General features: G+C 39.1%; 1 protein-coding gene across 2 annotated transcripts; it reads right to left on the minus strand.

Annotated features, from left to right (window-relative positions):
* Positions 1-214: 214 nt before the first annotated feature.
* On the minus strand, positions 215-20,010 carry LOC143746488 (L-asparaginase 1-like). 2 transcript variants are annotated; one of them, XM_077238307.1, is made up of 16 exons: positions 19,825-20,010; positions 15,330-15,438; positions 14,803-14,914; positions 14,372-14,497; positions 13,806-13,889; positions 11,917-12,043; positions 8,499-8,611; positions 8,134-8,319; positions 7,948-8,058; positions 6,938-7,051; positions 5,701-5,796; positions 5,282-5,445; positions 4,316-4,402; positions 3,869-3,944; positions 3,089-3,148; positions 215-1,862 (listed from the first exon to the last, which is right to left on the minus strand). In XM_077238307.1, the coding sequence occupies exons 1-15, from the start codon at positions 19,979-19,981 to the stop codon at positions 3,128-3,130; spliced, it is 1,683 nt and encodes a 560-aa protein (XP_077094422.1). In that variant the 5' UTR covers positions 19,982-20,010; the 3' UTR covers positions 215-1,862; positions 3,089-3,127. The 2 variants fall into 2 exon arrangements, with proteins under 2 accessions (XP_077094422.1, XP_077094421.1); XM_077238306.1 differs by lacking the exon at positions 3,089-3,148 and having other exon boundaries at positions 19,825-20,006.
* Positions 20,011-24,178: the final 4,168 nt, after the last annotated feature.

A 24,178-nucleotide genomic window follows, 5' to 3' on the forward strand; every position in this document is an offset into this window, starting at 1 on the left:
GTACAAACAATTTACAATTTGTTAACATTAGGTAATGGCTAATGAATTAACATTTTTACATTAGACTTACTTAATCTAATAATTAATGTATTTAACATTTTCACATCTATGTATATAAAATCCAGTCCTGGGCGCCGGATCTTGTCAAAAGATATCCGTTTGACTGGTGTGTACAACCCAGCAAAAACTGTCAAACAGAAACAGGAGACGGAGAGATGATAATAAAAGAGCAGAGTTTATTGAATAATCTTAGTTGCATATGTGACCCGAACCACAAAACCAGTCACAAGGGTCCATTTTTTTAAATTGAGATTTATACACCATCTAAAAATTAACAAATAAGCTTTCCATTCATGTATGGTTTGTTAGGATAGGACAATATTTGGCTGAGATACAACTATTTGAATACCTGGAATCTGAGGGTGCAAAAAAAAAAAAAACATTGAGAAAATCTCCTTTAAAGTTGTCCATTTTGCTGCATCCACTCACATAAATACATTTTTTATATATTTACGGTAGGACATTTACAAAATATCTTCATGGAACATGATCTTTACTTAATACCCTAATGATTTTTGGCATAAAAGGAAAATCGATAATTTTGACCCATACAAAGTATTGTTGGCTTTTGCCACAAATATAAGTTACCCGTGCGACTTGTGACTTTCGTGGTCCAGGGTCACATATATGTCAATGCTCAGACTTCGTCTGGCCAGTAAGTCTAACAAGTGTTATTGTACCAAGGGAAAACAATGGAAAATGACTGCTTCACAATCACGTTATAAACCTTGAAATGGATTCTCTTATCTCCTCCCATGAAGACAAATATCCCTTTAGATGACTAAAGATTATAAACGATTATAAAATTAAATCATATATAAACTGTATGTAGGCAATGATTGATTTATTAAAATCTTCAGATTTTTCATTCCCCCCTCTTAATCACATATGAAAACGTTGGATTACATAGATTGATTAAAAGCAAGCAAACCTTCATGATCATTATCAAAACATGCTTTGAAAAGCTTCTCTTCTACATGCTCTTTAAAAGAACAGGTCTTCTTGTCACACCGCGTACCAGCGTCATTTGAGGGGGGGTTTCTAACATTGGCATTGGATGATAGCCTCACGGCAGTCAAGTGCCTCACGAAACAAATCAACACTCTTATGTAATGTACAAGAGTGTATAAATGACTAATGATTATAAAATGAAATCATATAAAAACTGTATGTATGTTTTACATCTTATGTAAGTCATATGATGCTTTTTAATGCTTTCCTTTAATGTGTAACGTATCTGTTTCTACAATCAGTTATGAAGCAAATATTCTTTTTTAGAGATTTTTTCTTGGTTGGTTTCAATAGATCTGACTCGGGCCTAAACTGATAAGGTAAAGCGACAACATTGTTATTAACTGTGTGTTTATAAAAAGCTGAAGCTCCCGATTATGGTAAGGGTTATATTTCCGACACACGCTTGAAGTGTTTGGCCAATCACAACGCACTAGGTCAGCTGGCCAATCAGAGCACTCTGAGCTTTTCAGAAGGAGGAGCTTTGTAGAAATCAGCACTTTTCAGACAGACTGAGAATAGAGGGGCTGCAATAATGTACAGTATGTGAGAAATAATGGTTTTTTTTTTACATTAAAGCATGTTAATCTATTCTATTACACCCAATAATGAAAATAATGAACTTTTAAAATAGCATCATATGACCCCTTTAAGAGTCTAAGTACGGGAAATCTACTGTACGTCTGCTAAAAATAAGAATGATATAAGTATGATAAGGGCATGAAGCGACAGCTAGCAGGACGGCCTCCTCAAGATCTTGGACAAGCAGTAAACTTGATAAACTCGCCATTCTAGAGAACAGACAGAAAGAGAATAATGTAAGCATTGCATTTCTGCACTTTAACTGGAACAAGTTATGCAAATTTCAATATGCAAAATGTAGATTGCCGTCACAATGTTTATTATTATTATTATTATTATATGGAATGATCTGGATGCACATTTTAATGCGTTTTAAGAGTTACTTTTTAAAAAAACATTCATGCCATTTTCAGCACTATCTATCCTCTGTTTTGTCTAAACCAATGAAATTTCAGTATAACATGGCAGCGCATTCAAAATCCATTCACAATTTTCATTTATAATAAAACAAGGCAAAAACTTAAAAATAGTTCAAATTAAAAAATTCTAATTTAGGGTTTATATGTTTTGAAAAAGTTAAATATATTGACTCTAAAACATGGCATGTGATGTACTGTAAGTTAACCATTAAAGGGCCATTCGGCAACTCTAGCTATTTCTTCGCCATTTTCACTTTTGTTGTCGCATGTTTTCTCAGCGAGCTCCCCCTACAGCTGTTAGGCGTATATTTCACAACACTGTCTTAAAAAAAACCCTCCTCTCCGTTTCTACCGCTGCTCATGTGCATTTGTTATTATCGGAGCCGGCCAACTTTATTGTGTGGAGTGTGTCTACCGAGGTGGGTAATACATCACACACATTGAGGGTGGCGTGTGTGTTTATGTCGAATTGCCGTAAAGCAGTTTGTGTTTCTCGCTCGTTCTCGCTTCTCACGAGACTTCCTATTTCCAACTTCCCGGGACGTTAATCCTCATGTTGCAAGGTTGGTTTTCCGCTTGGGAACATTGGGGGGAGCGGGGAAAGTCACCATTCTCACCAGAACAGGTTATTAAACCATCCAAATGATTTCTAAACGGTTTTATTAAGTTGAAATAATTGCCAAATGCCCCTTTAAGTAAAAGGTAATTACATATCCTTATCTGTGGCTGAAACATCTACATCATTATTTAAAGTTTTTAAAAGTTTTTCTTTAAAAGGGTTAAGTATTTTCATGTAATGTTAAAGTTTAAAAATATGAATATATGTAAAAATAGTAATATTAATAGTTAATATTAAAAGTATCATGATTTCTGTGAGGAATTGCACAACATGATATTTTACATGAAATTTTACATGAACATGATGTAATTTACTATTTTTGAATACATTAACATGGGGAAAAAGAGTGACATGTCAGTGACCCATATATATATATATATATATATATGTTCCCCACCTGAGTTTGGTGTGCCGCCTGTTGTAAGAACTCAGTCTACTAGCATCTAGTGGCTCTTGCCTAAATGTAAGAGAAGCCCATTAATGAAAGTTTACAGCAGCGGTGTCCAGTCCTGCTCCTGGAGGGCCACTGTCCCGCAAAGTTGAGCTCCAACCCCAATCATCACACCTGACCCAGCTAATCAAGGGCTGTGTTCGATGTCGACCCCAATACCTTTAAATAGGGCACTATTTGTGGGGGCAGCCATTTGTATTGGTGTCCGAAACCACACAGGATGTTTTCGAGTCCACTCATTCAATCCCATAATGCACCGCAATAAGTCTACAACTGATGTTCACTCAACCACCAGAGAATACCCATAATGCACTGTGAGGGTCATGCTGAATTAATTCAATCATCTCCCTTCTGGAGTTCTCAGTGTTACGAATTAGCTCACTCGTTTTCATTCACTCCTTCAAGACTGTATTAGTGGAGTAATGTAGGGGATGGTAAATGAGGATAAAACTCAGTTTAGGTCTCACTAGGCACTTTAGCAACTTCCAGGACTGACTTTGGACACCCCTGGTTTACAGGAAGCATCTTTAAAATATATCGCCATTTTTGTCATTGCTTTGACAATGTAGAACTGTTCTTTTTTTTTTTTTGACCATTGCAACACTGAATGCAACAAATAAAATCTTGTTTCTCCATTCAAACAGTTATAAGAATAAAATGTCACTGAATGCATCAAATGTTTGGTTATAGTTCTGTATTCCACACATATCTCCATTATTAACTCACCACGTCAGTGGGCTTCTGATCAACCCCAGCTAACTGCCAAATCTCCAATCCTTCAGAGTCGCCACTCGCCACAAGACTGTAAAACACACATTAGAATCTCTAAATGCTCAATCATCAACCTTAACACAAGAAGTTCAGAAACTGAAGACAAACAGTTCTGGTATGTGCTCAATACACAGAACTGTATATTAATTAAATTAAATAAAAACAGATATGCTCATATTTGTGACCGCACTTCCATTGAACTTTAATGTGCCATTTAAAAACCTTAAGCTTAACTATATTAATTAACAGAATAATTGTAATGAAATAAATCAGAACTAAAAAAATGCTACTACTGCTAATAATAAAAACAACATTTGTGTCATTTATCAAATTGCGGTGTCCACAAGTTTATAAAAGCAATAAGTGAAGAATTGATTGAGAGGAAATGTATGTAAATGAGACCTGTGCAACTTTGTTTTAGCATCAACCATTTCAGACGGAGAAAAATGAGCTCCAGTCTTCCTCAGCAACTTCACAACATCCTTATGCCTACAGACAGAAAATGACATATACAGTCACGTGTTTAATTGACTTTGCCAGTTGCACTGCGCTCATCAACGACAGCGGTCACAGTTGCTTGGCCATCCTGTTTAACAATGCTCATTTCAACCTGCGTGAACTTCGAAAGCGTGGCCTTTGAACTTTCCACACTTTTAAGGATGCCGCTTCTTAATTGGGACACAGCTATTTAATAATTATATTGTATCAGGACAGACTTGTGATGCAGGATATATCGGACACCATATCTGTATCGGACGATATATGTTCATTTTTAATGTTATTGTTATGGGCCCGATAAGAAGATTTGGCCGATCTATTAAAGCCGATAAATAATGGATTATTTCCTTCAGACGAGAGACTTCAGATGCACACGGTTCGCTATGATGGTTTTGAATTACTTGAAATATGATCAAAATCAAAAAGGAAAATACAGTAAAGTACAACATGCAGCAAAAGTCTGTCATATCGGCTACATGATATTATAATAAGAACATTATAATTGTGTGCTTGGGACGTGTTTGAGACTTTTGTTTTTGTAATCAGGCTCTCAAAAATTACATAAAAAATTGGATGTGGGTTTATAAGCCATTACATCAGTTATCGGCTTTCAAATATAAAGAATTATCGGTTAACAGTATCAGCCAAAATCTTTATCAGTGCATCCCTACTTGTGATCCCTTTATAGGTCGCAACCACCCGTTTAAAACCAGTGGTCTTGTCTAGTTCGTCTTAAAGACTGTCTGTATAAATGAAACTGAAAATAGTTTACTCTAATAGACCTCTAATAGTTTAATAGAAAACTCATTTTATTATGGCAATTATTTTTTGTACCCCTAAAAAGTATTTGGACACTTAAATCAGTCCTACCTGCAGTGCACAGCGTTGTGAAGTGGTGTTTCACCAAAGCAATCTCTGGCATAGACTGAGGCCCCTTTACTCAGCAGATACTCCACCACTTTTACATCGCCCTCACATGCAGCGACGTGGAGAGGAGTGCGGCCATCATAGTCTGCAGTGATCAAGTCAGAGCCCTATATAGAAAGATGTGAATCATAATCCGTATCCTGATTTTCTAGACTGCATTTAATACTGAAAACCAGCACAGCTGACTTGTTCGCATGCTCCTGGACCATTTTTAATACAATATAAAATATTCAAATACAAAAAAGTTGCAGGCATACACTGCAAACTATAAAAAGTTTGTAGGCTGCATTTATTTGATTACACTTTTTACAGGTAGTGTTTGCTCTTCTAAATGGGTGTCCAAACATGTATCAATATCTTACCATTTCCTTTAGGGCGTCTAAAGCTTCAATGTCTCCGTTCTTAGCAGCGACGCAGACCAGAGTGGGAGTTAGTGCATCTCGTACGGCTGCAAGCTCCTGTGGACATCAGTAATATAATATTTAATCTGTTCATCTGAGCCTCTTCTTATTCATTATAACATTGTAGTTGTACCATGTTGTAATCATCATAGTTTACACTAAAATACAGAGCACCAAACAAGCACAACTGTTTGTTGTGTGTCGTTTTGTGATAACGGAGATGAAATGTAGACATGTTGTGCGATTGAAAGAGCAAAAAGGAGGACTAAGAGATGAAAACTCCTGCAACAACATTACAGTGCTGTATATCATCGAGGTTAAAGGGATAGTTCACCCAAAAATGAAAATTCTGTCAGTATTTACTCACCCTCATGTTGTTCAACCCCGTAAGACCTTCGTTCATCTTCGGAACACGAATTAAGATATTTTTGATGAAATCTGAGAGCTGGATCACTCCTCCATAGGCTTCTAAAGGGATTGACACTTGCCGGCCTCGAAAAGTCAGTGGCTCAATATTAAGTTTATGAAGCGACGAGAATACTTTTTGTGCACAAAAAAATACAAAAATAACGACTTTATTTCAACTATTCATTTCCTTCTCTGTGGGCCTCGAGTGAGTTAGCGTAGTGTAATAGCGTAGAGCTACGTCACACGTAGGCTCACTATTGGTGCTGGTCATGTGTGTGATGCGTGTGACGTACAACAACAGATCATACGCTGTTAAACTAGTGAACTGACTCGAGGCCCAGTGAGACGGAAATGAATAGTTGAAATAAAGTCGTTATTTTTGTTTTTTTTTGCGCACAAAAAGTATTCTCGTCGTTTGATAAACTTAAGATTGAGCCACTGTAGTCACTTGGACAATTTTAACGATGTCTTTAATAACGTTTCAAGGCCGACAAGTTCAATCCCTCAAGAAGCCTATGGACTAGTATGGAGGAGTGATCCAGCTCTCAGATTTCATCAAAAATATCTTAATTCGTGTTTCTGAAGATGAACTAAGGTATTACAGGGTTGGAACAACATGAGGGAGAGTAAATACTGACGGAATTTTCATTTTTGGGTGAACTATCCCTTTAAGAAAAGAACAAAACACAGGTGAAAAATTGGGAATAAATTTTTTTTGTCAATAATCACAACCCTGTACTTTTAAAGAGCAAAACTAAGTTAGAAAGAGAGAAAGTGCAGGTTACATTACCTCATCACAGTTAATGCTGAGAGACTTGGCGATGACCTGAATAAAGCGACTGTCGCAGAGCTTTGGTTTTTTGCTATCATCTGTCAGCTCACCACGCAGACTGCATTGCATCATCTTATGAACAAATAACATGTTTAATTAATAAGTGATTTAAAACAAGAAATAATTGTTATCTAATTATTATTATTTACAATAAAACTACTTTACTAACAAAAAGATTAGTAAAGTATTATTTTCTTCAATAAAGAAAAGACTGTATCAAGGTCAATACGTTTCTTAAAATATCTAAAACAAAAATAATTATACATTATACAAAGCAAAGTTAGTTCAGTTTGTAAAATGCCATGTACTGTGACTTCACAATTAATTAATTCATGTAATAAAAAAATAAAATTGAAAACTTTTATACTATTTACTTACTAATGGTTACACATTACATTTCTTAAACTTTTCTTGAAAATGGTATAAAAGTAAAAAAAATAATATATAACAAACTTGAACACAAGGAGTATAACTTGGCATTTGCATTTTATATTTGATTTTCAAAAAAATGTTTACTAATACATTACCATTCAAAAGTTTGGGGACGGTAAGATTTTTTTCAATGAAAAAAGTCTCTTACGCTCACCAATGCTGCATTTAAATTGATAAAAACTTAAAACAGTAACATTGTGAAATATTATTATAATAAAAATGTCAAAGTTAAAATAACTGCTTTCAACTGTGATATATTTTAAAATGTAATTTATTCCTGTGATGGCAAAGCTGATTTTTTAGCTCCTGATTTTCAGCTTTCAGTCTTGATCCTTCTGAAATCATTCTCAAATGGCGATTTGGTGTTTAAGAAACATTTATAATTAGTGTCAATGTTGAAAACAGTTGTGCTGCTCAAAATTATGTGGAAAACGTGATACAAGATTTATTACTGCCCCAAACATCTGAATGGTAGTGTAAATGTTATTGACCCAAATGTGGCTTAAATGTATTTTTTAAGAGACAGTTTCCCATACCTGCTTCTTCTCTTCTAGACTGAGGTTTTTTGCCAGCACATAGGCGAGTTTTGAAAGAGCAGCTTCTGGGGTCATATCAAACCCAGCGATCACACCGGCTTTGGCCAGAGCCTGAGAGGGAATATTAAATTACACACTCCTGGAATACACCCACATATAAGGCCTTTCTTAATCAAACTCCCAAACCTGGCCAGTGGCGTATGCGGATGTGACCGAGCCACGGAGGCACTGGGTGCAGTTGATCATGATGACTCCTCTCGCTGACGCTTGACTGATTATATCCATCAGGCTCTGGCGGTCGGGGGCGTTACCACTGCCGAAAGTCTCCAATATGACCCCAGCCATTATAGGACACTGCAAGAAATTCTCGACCTGATGAGAGAATTAACCTCATTTAAACATCAGAAACTTCCAAAAGTTCAGCCGAAAATTTAATTTCTGTCAGTATTTACTAAACATTGTAAAAAATAATCAATATGTTCATGGATTGAATGAAGAGATTTGGGAAAAAATTGTGGCAAATAAAGGCAGACATAAACACACGGCCTTACTGTCTCATCAGTGATTCCCGGGAAGAGTCGTAGGACACCCACATTACAGTTCAATTGTGTGTCGACACTGAATTTTTCTGTTTTACTGGGCCACCATATAATGTCCTTGTTAACTAAAGAGTAAGAAATAAAGCATAATACTCAAAATAACACATCTGCATAAAATAAATACCACTGCAACATCACTAATAAGAGAGTTGACATTAAATTTCAAGCAGTGTCCTGTAATGCACATAATATACTTATCTAAAAAAAATATAGCTAATACATACTGTATGCTGTTTGTATGAGCTACTGTTAATTTTGAGACTACACAAGACAATAAACTACAATATTTGTACTTTGTAATTGATTTTTCTCCCTACAGGATCATTAAAGGGATAGTTCACCCAAAAAGGAAAATTCTGTCAGTATTTACTCTCCCTCATGTTGTTCAACCCCGTAAGTCCTTCGTTCATCTTCAGAACACGAATTAAGATATTTTTGATTAAATCTGAGAGCTGGATCACTCCTCCATAGGCTTCTAAGGGATTGACACTTGTTTCCCAAAAAATTATTAAAGATATCGTTAAAATAGTCCAAGTGACTACAGTGGCTCAATCTTAAGTTTATCAAGCGACGAGAATACTTTTTGTGCGCGAAAAAATAATAAAAAAATAACGACTTTATTTCTTCAACTATTAATTTCCTTCTCTGTCGGCCTCGAGTCAGTTCACTAGTGTAACAGCGTAAGCTTCTGTGTTGTACGTCACTCGTAGACTCACTATTGGCCGACGCTGGTCATGTGTGTGATGCGTGTGACATCATAGACTGTAAAAAAATATGGACGTAGTGGCCATGACGTCACCCTTAGGTTTCTGAAGAGCGTTTTTGAAGCCTAAAGTGGACGGAGTCGCTCGTCGCCATCTTGGAAGCGCGTCACAGTGCGTCACTCCTGGATAAACAAAAATGGTCAAAAAGTTGAAGTGCCTGGATGCTGATACTACGCCCGCCTAGCTAGATGTGATCGAGTTTGCTCAGGCTAAGCTAATGTGCTACTGGCCTCGAGCTAAAGTGACAGCTGACTTGAAGAAGTAGACCAAAGGCCAATAGTTAAAGTTCATGTTTTTGCCCTTTAAAATACTATAATAGTTAAAAGACATAACTAACCGTGAGACTATGTGTATTGTGATGCATTATTATTCTCATGCAGTAACTTACAATATTTGCTCTGAGCGTGTGTGTGACAGTGATTCATGCGCATACATGTCAGCGCGGCACCGCACGTCAAGTTCGTAGAGAGCTTTATTCAGTCCATTTTAAATTCTGATAGATATTACCTAAGAAGTTCAAGTAATGCACTAGAAATCCGCGCTCATTTAAGGGACGGAGAGAAAGCACTGACACCTGCAGGATTTCATCTGATGGACGGTACTTTTTATTTAACAATAAAAAGTTAAATAAGCATACTATAGTCTATCTGTTCCGTAAGATCAACGGTACAGCAGAACGAGTGTGGCCTCTAACGTTATATCTTAGACGTTTTTAAATCTGAACTCCAAAAAGCAACGATATTGTTAGACATTCATAAGTGCATGTTCACAGAGGAAAACAACTCAAGAACAGCACTGGTTGTTCTCTCGATACTCGACAACGACGGAATCCAACGGCGTGGGCGAAGGTAAGGGCAGCGTGTAATAAACTGTATGAAATAATCCCGAAAAAAGTACAAACACGGCAGATATGACAAGTTCAGCAGCTGGAATAAGCTAAGGTGACATGATGGATAGCAGAGAGCAGACAAACGGCTAGTGACAGCAGCGGCAATCCTCCTGTCACTCAAGTGGCCACGCCCTTGATTATGCAGAATTTTAAGGCTTAATATAATTTAAACGGATGAGTTCTAAAAAAATCACCCCCCTCAGAGTTGTCATGAAGGTCAAAATTAGCTGTATAGACCAAAACAACTTAAGACACCAGGCTGTAAACATATTTTTTTCTGCGGTAAATTTGGGCATTTTAACATGGGGGAGATACAGATTTGACTCACTTTTGCTGCCAGCCTCAAGCGGCCATGCGATGAATTGCAGTTTAATTCACTTCCGTGTTGGTTTCAAGAGAGAGACAGGGAGGTTGCCGCTTGTGTGACATACAACAACAGAAGCTTACGCTGTTACACTAGTGAACTGAGTCGAGGCCCACAGAGAAGGAAATGAAGAGTTGAAATAAAGTCGTTATTTTTGTTTGTTTTTGCACACAAAAATATTCTCGTCGCTTGATAAACTTAAGATTGAGCCACTGTAGTCACTCGGACTATTTTAACAATGTCTTTAATAACTTTTCGAGGAAAAAGTGATCAATCCCTTAGAAGCCTATGGAGGAGTGATCCAGCTCTCAGATTTAATCAAAAATATCATAATTTGTGTTACGAAGATGAACGAAGGTCTTACGGGGTTGAACAACATGAGGGAGAGTAAATACTGACAGAATTTTCATTTTTTGGCAAACTATCGCTTTAAAGTGAACAGCACATGATTACAAATATTTTGTAAAAAAAATTCTAAAACCATACACAAACAAAAAAACACAAAAAACATTTCAATTAATAAAAATAATATTTATATGATAAATACAAATAAATAAAACAACATTAAAAAAAAAACTTGCAAAGGCAACATTTCTCATTTTCCTTTAGTTTACATTAGTTTTTGATGTACTCAAATAACTAAAACTTAAATAAAAAATATTAAACACTACATAGACATTTTTTAAAAAGCAAAAATTAATAAAAGTGACAAGAATAAACAACAAAAGTACTAAAAATGTAACTAAAATTTAAAAGACCTGATTATATATATAAACTGTAATAGTAGTATATCAATGATACTAAAATAGCACTGCCAGTCAATCTTCCTCTATGCATGCACATAATATAAATTTAATTAATAAATTGTCAACTACCAATGGTGAGTTTTTGAACTTTAATGCCAAATATGGATAACATTTACTCAACTTGTTATTCCACATGTTTGTGATTGCTTCTACAAAGGGAACACGAAAGAAGATATTTTGAAGAAAATGGTTAACGTCCCCATTGACTTCCATAGTATTTTTTTTTCCTACTATCGAAGTCAACGGGGACTGTCAACTTTTTGGTTAACCATATTCTTCAAAATCTTATTTTTGTGTTCAGCAGAAGAATGAAATTCTTTCAGGTTTGGAAAAGCTTGTGATTAAATAATGAAAGAATTTCCATTTTTGGTTGAACTATCCTTTTAAAAGTCTCATTCAATTCAATTTAATTCCATAAAAGAGTAGACCAGTACATGGGTTCTAGGGCATGTGAATTTTTTTTTTTACATTTTTTTGAAAAACTAATCTATAAATAGACCCATATGGTAATAAGACTGACTATAAATATTGGCATAACTGGAATTACTTTTGATGTCGATTTCAACATCGGCTAATGGCGGCAGGTTTGGTGAGGTAAATGCGTTAAAGCTTGCACAGTCCACTTTGGTGACACGGTTGCCCCTGTACAGCTTTTGATAAAAATACAGGCCAACCTGTGAAGAAAGACACAAAGAGCTTATTTCTGGTCCTTCACTCAATTTAAACTGTTTTATAATTATTTTATAACAATAATATTATACAATTATTACAATAATGTATAATACAGTATCATTGTGCTTCATTGGCATGGCAGAAACAAAATATACATAACATATAATCATCTCAAAGGACACTTAAATCTACATTTCTTCAAATATTATTTCCTGTATTTTATTAAAAAAATATCTTTCATATTTTAAAATAAAATTATTTAAATGCTAAAACTAATTAAAGGGATAGTTCACAAAAAATGTATATTCTGTCATCATTTACTGCACACTCGAGTTGTTCCAAACCTGAATTGATTTTTTTTGTTTGTTCTAATAAGTTATTTAGGAGTATATGGTTAACCAAAAAGTTGTGGGGCATAATTGACTTCAATAGTATGGAAACAAAAATACTATATACTATAAAAGTCAATTGGCCCCATTAACTGTTTAGTTACAAACATTCTTCAAAATATCTTCTTTTGTGTTCAGCAGAACAAAGAAATTCAATTCAGGTTTGGAACAACTCGAGTGTGCAGAGCCGGTCCGAGCCTTTTGGGGGCCCTAAGCAGAATTTGATTTGGGGGCCCCCTCCCACTACGCGAAGTCACCTGTGCTTGACGATTATTGACACAAATGTGACGCAATAATGATACATTATAAATGAATACAGTGAGGTTATGTATTAATACAAAATAAATACTTAATAAAAAATAGATGCCTACTCAAATAAAAAAGTTTTAACTTTTACTTTACTCTTTACTAATTCTTTGAAACTTCTTAAAACAAACTGTCTCAAAACATGTAAAATAAATTATTTGCTAAAATAATGACAAAACTGAGAAATCAGAAACATAATAAGAGCAAGGGTTCAACAATGACAATTATTGTTGAAAACTGTAAAAATATTATTATTTCTCAACTCTCTCAATACAGTGTAACTGTCCTCAAAATCTTTTTTATTATTATTATTATTGTAACAGACTTTGTTGGATTGTACTTGACAGAATCCAACAAAGTCTGTTACTATAATACCGGTAATGTACTGGCGCTCGTTGTATGTGTGTATGCAATCTATTTTTCCCCTCGGGGCTTGCCGTAGATAGGAATTGGTCGTGCGCACTTGGTACTGGAGTGTCGCGGGTTTTTGGAGTTAGTGAGCTGATGTGTGGTATAATGAAGTGGAGAAGAGTTCAAACTGCTATGTTTATTATTTTTTCAAACTGCTGCCTTTACACCTAGAAGGTTAAGTTCCCCTGCGGCTATTTTCTCCAACTTAAACCGATACCGTGACTATGCGCAGTTGCGCACGAATTGTCTATGCACTCGCGAGGTGTCTAGATTATGCGCATGACTTAAACGCTGGCAGACACAGCAGCAGTTGTTGGCAGGTATATTGATCATGAAATCAGAATTTTCTTGTCTTGAATTATTCATTCATTCATTCATTTATGTCATTTGTTTAAATCATCTGAAATTTTTTTTTTAACTCGATTGGTGGCCAGGGGGCCCCAAGCAGCCGCTTAGTTCGCTTATGCCTCGGGCCGGCCCTGCGAGTGTGAGTAAAAGATGACAGAATATACATTTTTGGGAGAACTATCCCTTTTAATAATGAAATTCTGAATGAAAACTATTTTATAACTTCAGTGCTAACATCACAAGATTGGACAATCTTTCACACACTGAATGTGTAATGGCTACAAACACTCACAGACAATATAAAACTCACCTCAGGGATGTTAAACTGTCCTGCTAACAACAGCGCCACCAAGAGGTTGTCTCTCCCATCAGTCCTCAACTGATAGATGGGCAGCTGCAACATAGAATATGGTAGTGAAGCTAATAGTGGAGTTAACAAGATGCTTTTTTTGATGTCCACTAGTTAAATGATAATATAAGAGGTAACTTTAAAAGGGGTCCTATGATGCTTTTTGACATTTTAAACTTTCTTTAGCGTGTAATGTTGACGTTTGAGCATGAAAAAGATCTGCAAAGTTATAAAGCACAAAGTCCCTCGAGCAGGAGTTATTCTTTATATCACTAAGCACTGACTCAGAACTCCCTGAAACGCCTCCACTTTTTGAGTTTCCTTCCGAGAACAAACATGTCACAATTTCCCTCATTAAAAAAATTCCCTCCCGGGGCACACTCAAAACGCAACACATGGACATTTCCCAAACACACTCAAAGCGGTTGACTGATCACAACACGCGCCTCCAGTATAAGTAGTCTGAAATGCTCAATATGTGCAACACAAAGTTGAGCAAATGATTAATTTAAAACATCACGTGTTACCTGTGAGCCAGTGACGATGACAGGCTTTCCCAGATTCTCACACATGAAGGATAAGGCAGAAGAAGTGTAAGCCATGGTGTCTGTGCCGTGCAGGACGACAAAACCAGTGTATTGCTCGTAGTTTGTCTGTGAACATGGAGGAACAAACTTTGAAAATCTCAGTAGTGATTTTGACAAACTAAGGAATTTTCCACTGTTCTACCTTCAAGAAATCCAAAGATGATCTACAATTATAATTTACAAAATGTATTTTTTTTGTAAAAAATAAAATAAAATAAAAAAATCCAATAATTTATCACATCAGTTCTTTTCACAAACCAGTATATTAAGTCATGTCATCCTCAGAGCGATTGGTTTATGTCAGTTTTATAAAAGCAACAAATAAGTCCTGCAACTCAAAGCCAAACATAAAGATGGTTAAAGGGAAGCACCTCAATGTCTTTTGCAATTTTTTCCCAGTCAGCCGGGCTCATATTAGAGGAGTCGAGGAGGGGATTGTACTCTTTAATTCTATATACAACCCTCTTTTTCTCTTTGGACAGTCTGGGGTGAAAAAAAGAGAGAGACCATGTTTAAAATGCAGCAACATTTTGGCAAAAAGCAGCAAAAAGTTTATTCTAAAAATTTTTTAAAAAGCACCCATACATTAAAACAAAAGTAGCCTAAAGCAAAACTTCTTATTTGAACCAGCAAAGACCATTTGACACTCATGTGTCAGTTCAGCTAGATCAACTAAAACAAAACAAAAAAATATAGATTTATTTATTGACAGCGAGATTCTGTTTGATTTCAGGAGTGTCTTCTATTCTCTCTATTCTCTCATATAAAAACTATTCTCTCGCTCTCATATAGGCTATATATATATATATATATATATATATATAGAGAGAGAGAGAGAGAGAGAGAGAGAGAGAGAGGATATATAGCTGCATATGTGTGTATCTGTGTGGGAACTTACGGCAACACACAACAGTCCGTCGGAGGCGGCGGTGTGTACTCCTCATCATGCAGAAAGGGGATTGTGCGTAGATATTGAATAAGATATCCAGGTGGTGCTGGAACCAGAGCTGCAAACATAGAAGAAACGCATGTAAAAAGCTATGAACAAATGCACCAAAATGAAAACAAGCTCTTTGTCGACGCTCTGTACACGTACACTGAATTCTGTAGTTTTTTTTCTCTAATACTTTTTTCATGGGTGCATTGGTGTGCATAAATTGATATACTAGAATTATATGGACTTCATATCATTTGGTTATTTGGTTTCCTTTTGGAGTCTCTAGGTCCTTGAAGCTTGCAGAAAATACAGTTTTATGAGAAGCGCATTGGTGTGCATAAATTGATATACTAGAATTATATGGACTTCATATCATTTGGTTATTTGGTTTCCTTTTGGAGTCTCTAGGTCCTTGAAGCTTGCAGAAAATACAGTTTTATGAGAAGCGCCCTTAATCTGATTATTTACTTTAATGGATATATAGCAAATAATGACTAAATTAATTTGTTAAACAAGATAAAAGCGCATGCTTAATGTCACAACAAATGTGTGATTAATCCAACTAAAATGCAAGTAAATAAAAAACTGTAAGTGACATGAAAAAATAGAAATAATTCAGCGATCGCAATTATTTGTATGACAATTAATCATTAGCAGAAACTTAATCGCTTTTTTTTAGCGTTCAGATAAGATACTTTTTAAAGATAAAGATCCATGTTTGTGAGTAGTAGGCTATTGTTGTGCAGAAAATGGTAGACTAGGTCGACTAAAGCCCAGTGTCGGAAAAGTTTCCAGCAGGCAAATATTTGACCAATCTATTAATAACATTTGCAATAATTCATAAAACGTCAACAGATCCTCATCAAGCACTCTTCCCATTCCCATTCATTAATTTACAGTCAAGTCACCATGTGTGTAGCCTATTATACAGACTTTCAGCTGTGTTAATCTGTTCCTGCTTTTATTAAAAGCATAATGCTGTTACGAATTTGCTTGGAAGCAAAGGCAGTAGGCGGATCTAAATGCAGCAGTAGACTTTAATTACAGACTCAGAACAGACAAGACACTCGTGGTACGCACATTAAAACATACATTCAATAACTGACCACGAACAAAAGAGCAGACAGGATTTAAATACACAGACGGGATGAGGGAACAAGACACAGCTGGGGCAAATCAGAACACCGAGCGGGACCATACAACCTAACAAGACAACACACCTGAAACAAGGGACCTAATAATGACATGACTAGGATAACAGACTACAATTAACAAGGCACAAACTGAATAAAAGACCAAAGACAGAGAAACCACAAACCAGAAACATGACAAAATGAATAAACATCGTAACATTATCCCCCCCTTCCATAAGGTGCGACCCCGCGCCGAATGAACATCAAATAGGGGCGGGAGGGTGGGTGCCCTGGAGGCTGACGAGGGCGTGGCTTGCCCGGAACAGGAAGCCTCCAGGGCGGAGCAGGACGTGACGGCGGCCAGGGCGGAGCAGGATGAGGCGAAGGCCAGGGCGGAGCAGGACGAGGCGAAGGCCAGGGCGGAGCATGGCGTGGCAATGGCCAGGGTGGAGCATGGCGTGGCAAAGGCCAGGGCGGAGCACCATGAGATGGTGGCCAGGTCGGAGCAGACTCAGACGAGGATGAGGACCATGTCGACGTCGTCTCCATGGCCCTCACGGAGTACCTTCTGCCCCCCCCCAAAAAATACTTGGGGAAATCCTCGGGAGGAACCTCCAGGTGGTAGATGGGTTCCGGGCAGGCCTCCCGGAGCTTGAAGGGCGCAGGCAGGACGAGGCGCAGAGGCGGGGCCGGCAGGGCGAGGCGCAGAGGCGGGGCCGGCAGGGCGAGGCGCAGAGGCGGGGCCGGCAGGGCGAGGCGCAGAGGCGGGGCCGGCAGGGCGAGGCGCAGAGGCGGGGCCGGCAGGGCGAGGCGCAGAGTCGGGGCCGGCAGGGCGAGGCGCAGAGGCGGGGCCGGCAGGGCGAGGAGCCTGGGAACGCCCTCCGTAGCCTGGCGAAGCAAACGAGTCCTCCTCCTCCTGCGACGACGCTTCACTGGGCTTGATTCACTACTGGACGTACTTGACTCAGTAGACTCGCTTGACTCGGTAGACTCGGTAGACTCGGCAGTCGGTTCACTTGACTTGGCACTTGATTCACTTGACTTGGCACTTGATTCACTTGACTTGGCACTTGATTCACTTGACTTGGCACTTGATTCACTTGACTTGGCACTTGATTCACTTGACTTGGCACTTGATTCACTTGACTTGGCACTTGATTCACTTGACTTGGCACTTGATTCACTTGACTTGGCACTTGATTCACTTGACTTGGCACTTGATTCACTTGACTTGGCACTTGATTCACTTGACTTGGCACTTGACTCACTTGACTCGGAACTTGACTCACTTGACTCGGAACTTGACTCACTTGACTCGGAACTTGACTCACTTGACTCGGAACTTGACTCGGAACTTGATTCACTTGACTCGGAACTTGACTCGGAACTTGACTCGGAACTTGACTCGGAACTTGACTCGGAACTTGATTCACTTGACTCGGAACTTGACTCGGAACTTGATTCACTTGACCCGGCGGCGCTTGACTCACTTGACTCGGCGGCGCTTGACTCACTTGACTCGGCGGCACTTGACTCGGCGGCAATTGACTCGCTTGACTCGGGAAGCGCGGTCTCACTTGACTCGGCGGCACTTGACTCACTTGACTCGGGTTCGTCGAGGCTGAAGCGACGTGCGGGTTCGGAAGACAGAAGCTCAGCCTCAGGCATGTCGATCTCGGCAGGAAGAAGCTCAGGCATGTCGGTCTCGGCAGGAAGAAGCTCAGGCATGTCGTGGAAAGCGGGCTCGACTCGGTTCACGTGAAGCGCAGGCTCGTGGAGCGTGGTCTCGGCTGAGCAGCTGAAGTGAAGCGCGGGCGCGACCGGGCTGACGTTAAGCGCAGGCTCTCGCAGCTTCTCCTCCACGCCCACAGTAAACGGGGAACCGCTCCACAACAGGGCCAGGTCAACGTACCATTCTAAAGATCCGTGAGGACCAGGTTCGGGCATCAGAGACCGGAGTGGTTCCGATAATCCTCCGCGGAAGAAGATCTTCAAGCTGTGGGTGTTCATTTGCGCGAGATATGCCAGCTCGAGGAATTCTGCGACATAATCCTCGATGGCGCGATTCTCCTGGCGAAGACGGAGGATCTGGACATCAGGACTCCAGGTAGGCATGGCTGCTAGATCCTAGGGGGTCAGTTATTCTGTTACGAATTTGCGTGGAAGCAAAGGCAGTAGGCGGATCTAAATGCAGCAGTAGACTTTAATTACAGACTCAGAACAGACAAGACACTCGTGGTACGCACATTAAAACATACATTCAATAACTGACCACGAACAAAAGAGCAGACAGGATTTAAATACACAGACGGGATGAGGGAACAAGACACAGCTGGGGCAAATCAGAACACCGAGCGGGACCATACAACCTAACAAGACAACACACCTGAAACAAGGGACCTAATAATGACATGACTAGGATAACAGACTACAATTAACAAGGCACAAACTGAATAAAAGACCAAAGACAGAGAAACCACAAACCAGAAACATGACAAAATGAATAAACATCGTAACAAATGCATACATTTCGTGCATTTAAAAGGTGCTGTAATGAACTTTTCACAAGATGTAAAATAAATATCCCCAGAGTATGTGAAGTTTTAGCTCAAAATACCCCACAGATATTTTTATATAACATCTTCATACATATTATACATTCATACATATTATAGATGTATGAATGTACATTTAAATAGTTTATTAATCATTTACATACACTTTCTAAGTGATCTTATGAACCACTGACAACTCTTAAATAACTGGTTTGCAAATAATGCAATACTTCATTTAGAAATTATTAATTAATCATTAACAAAGAATGAGAATACAATTATTAAACACATTATAGATATGCTTATAAATCAAGAAAAAAACTTTTATAGCTGTATTTATAAACTGCTTTTTATGCTTTATAAATTATGAAATAACGGTTTACTCATGCTTAACTAATGATTAATAGCGTGCAGTTATTATAAAGTGTTACCAAGCAATTTCTTTCAAATAAAATACCTCCCTTTGCTTTGAACTTTGAGCGTCAGATGTTGTTTATGCTCAAACATCAACATTACACACTAACTAAAGTTAGAAAAGTGAAATCATAAATCAACCACCCCTTTAATACATTCTAGGTTCATCCTAAAGATAGGCTATTTTCCAAAGAACCCATGCATTAATATTTACAATGACCATTTAAACTGCCCCCTCTTAATCAGCAAACAAATAATCCCATAAACGTGTCGAACAACATAACTTATTGTATATCACATGTGAACCCTCATGCATGTAGGCAGGTGTGTGTGAGCGCTGGTGATTGTGTTTACCTCCAGTTTTATCCTCCACCATTCCAATGGTTCCGCCGGTGTATAAGACCAGGACACTCACCTCATCATCAGGGGGCTGGGTGAGAGATTTCTGCACCTGAAACGCATCAGGCTGACTTAACCTGCTTCGAGAAAGAGCTCGACCCAGAGAAGACATGCTTGTTGAAGAGGGAGCCGGGGTTGTGTGTTTCCACTCTGCAATATCGGACTGACTTATATGGTGGAGGCAAACCCCTCCCTCTAGGTCCGCCCACAAAAGTCTAAATTTTTCACACAAAAAACTGCCAAATATGAAAATAAGGTACAAACAAGTGTCCATATATATACAGTATAAGGTAACATATCAACATCAATAATCATCAATCAATTTATCATTAAATATAAAAAAAGACAAAGCTTTCGGGTTCAATGTACTAACTAGCTTATGTTAAAGCACTACTATTTGCATCTACTATATAACAAAGCCCTGAACCACATGTCTGATCTTTTTAGCTGAAAATGTTCATACAGACTGATACCTAAACATGCATGAATACAATAGGGCATATACAATTATTACACAAGGTGACCTGTTTTTTGTACTTTGTTTTTTTATTCATTTAATTTTTTTTATTTTAATATAAGAACTTTTTTCTTCTTTGAACATTGCAAAACTAATAAAAAAACTAATAATTATGTCCAGAATCCAGATTGGATTCTGTTGGTAATAGGCACTTCCCTGAAGCTAAAAGAAACGTTGTGTCTCTAACAAGTGCTTTCGACCTTCTTTTTGTTCTGAAACACTTGAGTGTTGCCACAGACTTGACATCCCACCGCCTAGGACGTTACTGAGTGCCTCCATACTTGAAAAACCGCGAAAAGGAACTTTTAAATAGGAAATGACGGAATATTTACGTACATATAGAGAGCCGAAGTCCCTCCCCTTCCGGTTGACCTCCACGGGACCTTATTTCGAAGAAATATTGTATGGTGGTCAATGGCGAGAGACAACAAATATTTGGATCCCGTTTGAATTGTGCCCTGAATTACACATATGATGTTTGTCAATTTAAAAGATACATTTTAAAGTCAAGAAAGTCGCAGTTTGATGTAAAACTGTTGAGGTATAAGACTGTGAAAATACGTCATATTTCATAATAATCTTTTAAATTGACAAACATCATATGTGTAATTCAGGGCACAGTTCAGACGGAATAAAAAGATAAGTTGTCTGTCGCCATTGACTACCATACATATTTTTTCCGAAATAAGGTCCCATGAGCCGGAAGCGAAGGGGAAGGACTTAGGGTCTCTATTTACAGTGGGTTAATTTGCACAGGATTAGTATAAGCCAACCTGAGGTCATATTTCCGGACCTTTTTACAGAAGGTAGAAATGGAATTGGAGGCTGCTGGTTCTGTGCGTACCCTGAGAAAAAATACATCATCGGTGCTTTATCGCCACAAAGTTATTATTGGGTTACTGTTTGCTTGCATGTAAAGTAAGTGATTGTTGTTTGTATTGAAGGGGGTGGATTGGAATCCGCTGCTGCTTCAATGTATATGTAATGAATGATTATAATCAAGGTATTAATCAATATTTTTCCTTCAATTATCAAATGAGTTGAATGACTTCTCTGGAGATTTTACTTTGTTATAGAAGTTACCAGTGTGATTACTGAAATGTTTTTTTCATGTATTCTTTAATTTCTGTATTTGATATCTGAATGCAGTAACAGTGCTTGCTTATTTAGCCCGGCTTCCAGAAATGAAATATGGACTTGTTTTGTGTTTGAGAAAGGTCTTCAACATGTTAAAACATATAGGGGTCATTGAAGCCAATAGTTTAAGGGACCATTTCTTTGTTAAAGCCTTACTTTCCAGTTAGACTAACGTCTAGCTATCCTTGAGAGAAAGAACATTATCTTGATGTTTTGAGATGACTACTGTTTATAGTTAGAGCCTGGCCAAATCCAACCTTGGAAAAGCTGTGTCGGTGTGTGTGTTAGTCTTCTTGGTTGCAGGTTAAGGAACCACTGGCATTATTGGCGATTGACTGAGTTGTTCTGGACATGTTGGCGCCCAGCAACCCAAATGTGTGACCTGGAAAGTCATGACGTGCCTAACTGACACTCATGACGAGTGTCAGCTGCCTAATCGATGGAGATATGTCTATCTGTATATGTGCGGAAAATTACTATGTTTATCTATTTCTTAGACAATGAGAATCATTCTGTCACATGAACAAGGCGGAAGCAAGTGCAAGTTAATTCTTTTATTTATGGTCAGAAGACACAAAGACAATCTCGAGGAATCTCAGCAGATGGTGGCGCAGGGACTCAGTGGTCAGCGTGCAGGTGAGGGTGAATCCAGTGCGGGTGGAACTCCAGACGAGACAGGACACGAAGACACCGAACAGGAACTCAAACTGGAACAGACTGCAACAGGGACACGAAGCACGACACAGAGGACACCAAACCAACAATCTGACAAAGAGAGGAGATTGTGATGAGTCTTTATAGTGAGGTGAATTGGCAGCAGCTGGCGCTGATAATGAGATCAGCTGAACGAGCTGACTGATCAGCTGAACGAGCGGTAACGCCCACTCACACGCGGTCATACTCACAGAACAACAATAACACGAGACATGAAGGAAACAGCGAATTCATGAATCGGACTCCCTTACCTGTCGATTGTAATCATCAATAAGGGAGTGATCCAGAATGTCTCTAGCAGGCACCCAACTTCTCTCCTCCGGACCGTAACCTTCCCAGTCCACCAAGTACTGGAACCCGCGTCACCTCCGCCTTGAGTCCAGAATACGATAAACCGAATATGTGGTCTCCCCGTCTACGAGTCGCGGCTGTTGGGGACCCGGGACAGGCGGATTAATACGAGAACGAAAAACTGGCTTAATTTTGGATACATGAAAAACGGGATGAATTCTCCTGTACACTGGAGGAAGATTGAGGCGGACTGCCACCGGACTAATAATCTTGGTGACAGTAAACGGGCCAATGAATTTGGGAGCAAGCTTATTCGAAACGGAACTGAGAGGAATGTTCTTGGTAGAAAGCCACACTTTGGAACCGACGACGTATACGGGAGGCCTCCGCCGGTGGCGATCGGCTTTGGCCTTGGTGCGCGCTCCCACTTGGAGTAGAGTCTCCCGGGCTCTAGTCCAAGTGCGATGACACCTCTGGACAAAGGCGTGAGCGGTGGGAACCGCGACTTCGAGTTCCAGACTAGGAAAAATTGGTGGCTGGTACCCTATGCTACACTCAAACGGAGATAGGCCCGTGGATGATACTGGTAATGAATTGTGGGCGTACTCCACCATTGTCAGTTGTTGACTCCATGAGGAAGGATTCTTGGAAACCATACATCGCAACGTTCTCTCCAAATCCTGGTTGGCTCTCTCAGTTTGGCCATTGCTCTGGGGATGAAACCCTGAGGATAGACTAACAGTCGCAGCCAATAATCTACAAAATTCTTGCCAAAATTTGGACACAAATTGGGGACCTCTGTCGGAAACCACGTCTGTCGGGAGGCCATGTAACCGAAAGACGTGGATAACGACTGTTACCGCTGTCTCCTTGGCTGAGGGCAATTTGGGCAAGGGAATAAAGTGGGCCGCCTCGTGAACCGGTCCACCATGGTTAAAACTACCGTGTTACCCTGAGAGGGTGGGAGGGCGGTGACAAAATCTAGAGCGATGTGGGACCAGGGTCTCGAAGGGACCGGCAGCGGTTGAAGGAGCCCATGTGGGGGTCGATTGGAAGTCTTACCAGTGGCACAAACTGAGCAAGCCAAAATCATGTGGCCACCAAAATAATTACTTGACTAAAGATGTAGTGCGGCTAACTCCTGGATGACAAGCCACATTGGAACAATGCCCCCACTGAACAACGTCGGACTGTAATTCCTCTGGCAAAAATAAGCATTTCGGTGGGCAACCGACCGGAGGCGTTACCCCTTGTAAGGCCGTCTTGACCTTCGATTCGACCTCCCATGTGAGTGTAGAGATAATTCGAGTCTCTGGAAAAATAGACTCGGGAGTAGACGGGCGATCGGAACGATCAAAAATGCGTGATAAAGAATCGGGCTTGATGTTTTTGGAGCCCGGGCGGTACGAGAGAGAAAAGTCAAAACGTCGGAGAAAAGTGCCCACCGAGCCTGCCCAGAGTTCAATCTTTTAGCAGTTCTGATATATTCCAAATTCTTATGGTCTGTCCAGACGACAAAAGGTACCCCCGACCCTTCTAACCAGTGGTGCCATTCCTCCTATGCCAACTTGATGCCAACAACTCTCTATTACCAATATCATAGTTACGTTCGGCAGGGGATAATCGATGAGACAAAAACGCGCATGGGTG

The sequence above is a fragment of the Siphateles boraxobius genome, unplaced genomic scaffold, assembly GCF_051911475.1.
Source record: "Siphateles boraxobius isolate OS27281-9 unplaced genomic scaffold, OSU_SipBor_1 22, whole genome shotgun sequence".
In the NCBI taxonomy this organism is placed as follows: Eukaryota; Metazoa; Chordata; class Actinopteri; order Cypriniformes; family Leuciscidae; genus Siphateles; species Siphateles boraxobius.

Coding starts and splice junctions, on each gene's coding strand:
- LOC143746488 (XM_077238306.1), bottom strand. CDS start 19,981: ATGTCTTCTCTGGGTCGAGCTCTTTCTCGAAGCAGGTTAAGTCAGCCT. Junction 12,044..13,805: donor GACAGTTTAACATCCCTGAG/GTGAGTTTTATA, acceptor CTTTCTTCACAG/GTTGGCCTGTATTTTTATCA. Junction 5,797..6,937: donor TCAGCATTAACTGTGATGAG/GTAATGTAACCT, acceptor TGATGTCCACAG/GAGCTTGCAGCCGTACGAGA.